At 48.1% G+C, this 6,176-nt stretch overlaps 1 protein-coding gene across 3 annotated transcripts; it reads left to right on the top strand.

Annotated features, from left to right (window-relative positions):
* The first annotated feature begins 893 nt into the window (after window positions 1–893).
* mycn (MYCN proto-oncogene, bHLH transcription factor) lies at window positions 894–5,815 on the top strand. Of its 3 annotated transcripts, none has more exons than XM_037244739.1 (3): window positions 894–1,046; window positions 1,286–1,985; window positions 3,214–5,815. In XM_037244739.1, exons 2-3 carry the CDS (start codon window positions 1,307–1,309, stop codon window positions 3,909–3,911), a joined length of 1,377 nt encoding a protein of 458 aa, XP_037100634.1. In that variant the 5' UTR covers window positions 894–1,046; window positions 1,286–1,306; the 3' UTR covers window positions 3,912–5,815. The 3 variants fall into 3 exon arrangements, with proteins under 3 accessions (XP_037100634.1, XP_037100633.1, XP_037100632.1); XM_037244738.1 differs by having other exon boundaries at window positions 3,211–5,815; XM_037244737.1 differs by having other exon boundaries at window positions 3,208–5,815.
* The last annotated feature ends 361 nt before the right edge of the window (window positions 5,816–6,176 follow it).

The following is a 6,176-nucleotide window of genomic DNA, read 5'->3' as shown; positions in this document are numbered from 1 at the left end:
AGTTGTCAAAATTAGAGATTGAATACTCTACCGATCTTGAATCAATAATATGGCGAAAAAATTAAATTAAATATGAGTCAAAGCAGTAGCACCAAGTTTAGATGACAAAGGATGAAAGATACACTGCAGCTATCCAAGAAATCAATTCCCAAAAAGCGTGAAATTGTTATGACACCCTGAAAATAGCTCACGTGTGCTCAATAAAACGATCTAAATTTAAGATACATCTAAATAAAAAGTGTAAATATAACTGGGAATCGCTGAGGAAAGAAGATTTCATCACCAATTGTGTTTCTTCCTTAAAAAAACACATCCGGATTGCTCATTGTCTGACTTTGAAAGGACTGCCTTTCCAAATGTAGCCACAAGAGGGCGCAGTGAGCTTTGAATAACCGCAACCAGACAAGCTGCGGAACTTCACACCAAAGAGGCTGCTGACTAAAGGGATTGCAGAAATGGGAGGGAAACGTAACTGTAATCCATTTGGAGAAAATATGATGCAATATAGAGCCATATTAGGATTTTTTTTTATTTTAAACCACTAACAAATTGCAGAGCAGTACCTACAATTTGAAATATCTCCAAAAATATTTATTCAACATTTATTTTTAAAAAATACAATAAATGTAAACATCAACAAAGAGCTCTTATGTTACATAGCGTAAATTTGGCTCGTAAAGCTTTTTGTCCTAGTGGGTTTTACACTCGTCTTTATGTCTCGCTTTGAATGTTTATCTCCATTCACCTTGAGAGAAAGAGGCCGACGAGCCTTAAGCATAACCCCCCACACACACACTCACTATGCACCCAATATCACCCCCCCCCCAACTCCGCCTTCTCCAAGCTCCGGTGAGTGGGAGGAGCCAGCCCGCCTTTGCTTGCTCGCCTTGCGAGAGTAAAACAGTGCAGCCGGCCACGGTGCGTGTCAGAGGACTGTCTGAGCTCCCCACGTCGATGAGTGCTCCACATCTGGTGTCTGTGCCGCTGCTGACTGCCACTGTAGAGACCAACTGGTCCACGCGTGAACAACCACAAGTCAGGATAAGGTAAGCGCGCCCGCAAACCTGACGCGTTGGAAGCTTGCTCCGTCAGTTGCAGACTTGCATCTTTTACGCACGGGTGGCACATTTTACACGCACGGAGTGGGAGGGTGGAAAAAAGTCACAAGGGACGGCAGTGAGAGTGGAATGCAGTGTGGAGAGAGGACTTGCGTGTCTGTGTGTGGGCTGTGTCTCCAGGTATAGCAAGGAGCGCCCTAAGTTTTTGCAATTGTCACTCCACGCAGGTTTCTCAAGCGTGGGGAAGGATGCCGGCGGTCGTAAGCAAAAACTCCGACATGGAGTTTGACTCTTTACAACCGTGCTTCTACCCGGATGAGGACGACTTCTACTTCTGTGGTCCCGACTCGGCGCCACCGGGGGAGGACATCTGGAAGAAATTCGAGTTGCTGCCCACCCCGCCCCTTTCCCCGAGCCGCGCCGCGCTACCTGGGGATGCGGCGGCGGCAGCCTCCCCGGAGGGGGACCTCCTGGGCTTCGGCTTGGGGGACCCACTGGACTGGGCTTCGGAGCTGCTGCTCCTGCCCGAAGACGATATCTGGGGGGCGTCCGACGATTTGGATCTGTTCGGTTCCGCTTTGGATACAAACCCAAACAGCATCATCCTGCAGGACTGTATGTGGAGTGGATTCTCAGCCCGGGAGAAGCTGGAGAGGGCGGTCACGGAGAAATTGGGCAAGGCTATTACGAGTTCCACGGCCACGGTGGTCGCAACGGCGGCTACCGCTTCTTCTGCTGCTGCTACTACTACCGGGAGGCGGGACGTGTGCGTAAAAGCGCCCGAAGTGATGAGCCGCAGCGCGGCGTCGGAGTGCGTGGACCCCGCCGTGGTGTTTCCCTTCCCGGTGAACAAGAGGAACGGCAGCGGGGACTCCATCGTCAGCGTGAGCGCGACAACCACCCACGGGAGCGCCCACAGCGACTCCGGTAAGAATGAGCGCATGTCAACAACAAATGTCTTTGTCTACGGCGAGTTGACTGCCAAACCCAACAATAACAAAAGCGCACTGTGCGCACCCTGGAATGACTTGTTCATATGACTGGCCCGCAATCGGATTACACACACGCGCGCGCGCGCACGCACGCACGCACACACACTGGTAAAGTGACACAGTGAACTGAGTTTATGTAATCAGACACCCCCCCTTTCCGGCAGATGGCGGCAAAATAGGGAACTGTGCGTGCCCAAGTGGCATGTGAATAAAACCCCCAAAAAAGCTTTCCATTTTACAGAAGTAGAACAGTGTGAAATAACAAATGATGTGATCAAATGTTGCAGTCGATTATGGATCACGGAGCCTATTTTTTTTTTTTTTTGCAATGAGTCATTTCATTGGGGACTTGCAATGACGTCATCAGCGGGTTACAAAAAAAATATGTTGATGCTGCACCGTTTGAGACAGGAGAGGGGAAGTCAGTATTTATATCTATTTACCAATCTAAACAAACACTAAAGCACAAAGAGCCTCCGAGTTGGCACCGAGCGTACGCTCAAGGCAGCCTCGCCAAAACGCTTCCTCTGCAGCCCTCTCTCCTTTTTTGTGTGTTTTTAAGGGGGCTGACAGCTTTGAGCGAGCGCTCCATCCCGACAGCTGTCTGCCTGGCGCCCCTCCAAGCCCGGGGGTGGGGAGGTGGTGAGGGGGCTTAAAAAATGCCGGTGATCCGATTGCTGCCGCACGCCGGCGTCCGTAGCGCTCACGCAGCCAATAAGATACAAATAATAATAATAACAAAAAGAACTGTTATCGGGATAGTCAGCAAATTTGAAAGTATTCTCGTTGGACACTTCATTGACGGGTATTAGGCAGATCGGCTTAACCTAAAGAGGGTCCGTCATCGTCAAAGGTCAAAGTCGGTGCCAGGGACAGACCACGGGCGACTTCCGACTCGTCCCGTCCAGACGAAGCCGATTAGAAGTTGCTCTGCGCTGCGGCTCGACGTGTCAACGCCTGCGCGGCAGATTAGCCAAGCGGTGACAGACACGAAGCATTAAGGCGCTTCTGCTTATGCAAACGGTGTTGAGCAACGCTCGCTTTATCTGTCTCTCTTAAGACGCATGCATACCTGTCACCAGCTGGTACACATATATCACATTCTGAGAATGCTTGTTGGGTCTGACAGATGAACTCATTCCGTTTTACTTTCCCAGAAGAAGAAGAGGAAGAAGATGAGGAAGAAGATGAGGATGATGATGATGATGATGAAGAGGAGGAGGATGATGAGGACGAGGAGGAAATTGACGTGGTGACGGTAGAAAAGAGGCGCTCCACAATCAGCAAAACAGCCTTGGCGTGCAGAGGTCAAGAGCAGAGGGGCGTCTGCGCCGCGGGGGGCGTGGCCGGTCGCTTTGTCAGCCGAGCCCCTCAGGAGCTCATTCTGAAGAGGAGCTCGGTGCACCAGCAGCAACACAACTACGCCGCGCCCTCTCCGTACACGTCAGACGACGACCGGGCGCCGCCCGCCAAAAAGCAGCGGACGTCGGACTCGGCGAGACCGCCGACCAGAACCGCCTCCTCGTCCTGCGCCTCTGCTCCGCGCAGCAAGCGCAGCTCCAGCGGAGAAAGCAGCCCTCGGGCCGGCTCCGACTCAGAGGACAGCGAGCGCAGGCGCAACCACAACATCCTGGAGCGCCAGCGCCGCAACGACCTGCGCTCTAGCTTCCTCACGCTGCGCGACCACGTGCCCGAGCTAGCGTACAACGAAAAGGCGGCTAAGGTTCTGATCCTGAAGAAAGCCACCGAGTACGTCAGCTCCCTTGACAGGGAGGAACGGCGGCTGCAGCTGGAGAAGGACAGGCTGCAAGCCCGCCGACAGCAGCTGATGCGCAGGCTCGAGCTAGCCAGGACTCGCTGACGCGCATCGGCCGCCGTCGACACCCAGAACACTCACACACGTTCCCGGGATGACGCCCGGCCGCCGCCGCCTCAGCCACCCACTCCAGATGGGTAAACTTTGAGTTGGCCTTCACACTTAAGCACAGACAAACAGGCCCGCATGTACACAAACATCTCGGAGGGGGCGGATGCGCATCGGAGGGATGTCGGGACTTTCACTGCCGCCACTTTTTTTGCACATTTGTTGACGTTAAGAATGTTTAGGGTTTACTTTTTTTCAATCCAGTCACATTGAGGAACGATAAAGAATGAGGAAATAGAGGCTTTTTTTTTTTTTTTTTTATATCTTTTTGTTTTTGTATTATTTGTATTGTATGCATTGTGCTTTTTTTGTACTCACTGTGACACCAGCCTGGAATCCAAGAGGGATTCCTACCGGGACCGGTGTTGGAGGGCAATTTGCTCGGAGCGCTCGACTTAACTAAGAAGCCGTGCGCAACTCTAACTTTGCCTTCACCACTGCAAAAGCGGACAAATTTATATGAAATCGAAAAAAAAAAACTAAGACTATATGGACACAAATGATGATGCCACTACAGGTTTTCTTTCACTCCTCGATCACACTGGTGCTCCAGCCAAGTAAATGGATGTATACCTGTGCACCTTTCTACCAGACACTTTTGTACATACAATGGAGAGAAAGTCTACACACCCCTGGTTCGACTGCTACCTTTTTTGTAAAGAAAAAGAAAAAAGCTGACGATGAATCAAGATTATTTTCTACTGTATAACTTGTACAACTAGACTAAAACAATAGAGGTGAAGCAAAAATTTGAGGTGTTTGCATAAGTGTGCACACCCTCTTAGAACTGGAATTTAAATGGAATCCTATGTCAAATGGTAGTTTAAAGTGCCTCTGAAATAAAGTTGAGCTTGTTTAGTGAGCTATTCCTGACATTTATGTCAACAATCTCCTGTCTTCAAAAACAACAATAACAGTCAATGATTACAAAAAATGGCCCAAAGCATCTAAATCCACAAAATTTGTTTTGCAGTCAGGTTTTGAGAAGGCCCACCCAGAGTCCAGATGTATATGAGGTGGAACAGCTGGTGTGATCTGAAGAGGGTGTGCATATTTATGCAACTATGTTTTTGTACATATTTCTTTTTTCAACTGGGATGTATAAGTTATAGGGCACATTAATAACGGGGGAAAAAAAGATTGAAATGAATTATCTCATTTTTTTTATATCATAAAAATGTTGCATCCAAACAGGGGTGTGCACACTTTTGTTTTTTTAATATCCACCATCCCAGCGATGTACAGACAAAGTACACTCAGATCTGCCTTGTTTTATAATAAATTTTGTCCTGGGGTTTTTATATAAGTCTATACATGTCAGGAAGCTGCCAATAATAACTCGACTGGAATTTTATATACCTTTAAAAAGTACTGTAAGGCCTCACTTTTTGAGAGTCAGGAACTTTGTAATCTAACAATATATTGCTTTCTTTTCCCTTCCTCTTTTTTTTTTCTTCTTTGTACAGTATCATTTTACTAATTCTACAGACCTTTGACACTTTTTAGTGTGAACCTGAGACATACTAAATTTGATACTTATATTTTCGTATGAAAATGAGTTCCCGGTAGATATCAACTTATCTTTTTTCATCTTCTATCTCAGACTTTTGTACAGCAAACGTGTTCTATCCTAATGTACTTTTTAACCCCCCACCCCTTCCCCCAAAACTTTCTTTTGTTTATATTTGTAACTATCGGGCGCATAGAACTGGGTATATGGATATGAGATGTTTCCCCCCCCCCCCACTCCCGATTTTTCAAATGTACATTTATTAGTGCTGCAACTCATAGCACTTTGAAATACCTCATTTTGACAAATAAATAGACATCATTAAACCGGCATCTTGGTTGTTGTTACTCTTTTACCCCTCCTTATGTATTTTACAATTCCCCTATTATTTTTCCAAAGAAATAATAAAGAGTTCTGGATCCTGTTCGCCCCGTAGCCTCTCACAGCCACCCACACACACACCCACCTCAACACACTTGAAGTGCGTTGAAACGCACACACGCACACCCACTCGCTACTACATTGTTCCGGGCGTCGCCATGGAAACTAGAGCAGCTGCTGAGTGGCAGACACAGAGAGTGAGTCTTTTATTTGCCCGGTGCATTTCTGCCTATGTGCATGAATGCATCTGCGTGTGTGTGTGTATCTATTGTAAAAGATCCCGCCCCACCGCCGTACGCCGCCACCTCCCG

The sequence above is a fragment of the Syngnathus acus genome, chromosome 24, assembly GCF_901709675.1.
Source record: "Syngnathus acus chromosome 24, fSynAcu1.2, whole genome shotgun sequence".
NCBI classification, from domain to species: Eukaryota; Metazoa; Chordata; class Actinopteri; order Syngnathiformes; family Syngnathidae; genus Syngnathus; species Syngnathus acus.
The sequence above is the reverse complement of the archived record's forward strand: the minus strand, read 5'-3'. Positions and strand labels throughout refer to the sequence as shown.

Bases quoted from the DNA above. Each gene is read 5' to 3' on its own strand.
- mycn (XM_037244737.1), top strand. From the start codon at position 1,307: ATGCCGGCGGTCGTAAGCAAAAACTCCGACATGGAGTTTGACTCTTTA. The intron at 1,986-3,207 runs GTAAGAATGAGC...TTACTTTCCCAG, and splicing joins GAGCGCCCACAGCGACTCCG to AAGAAGAAGAGGAAGAAGAT.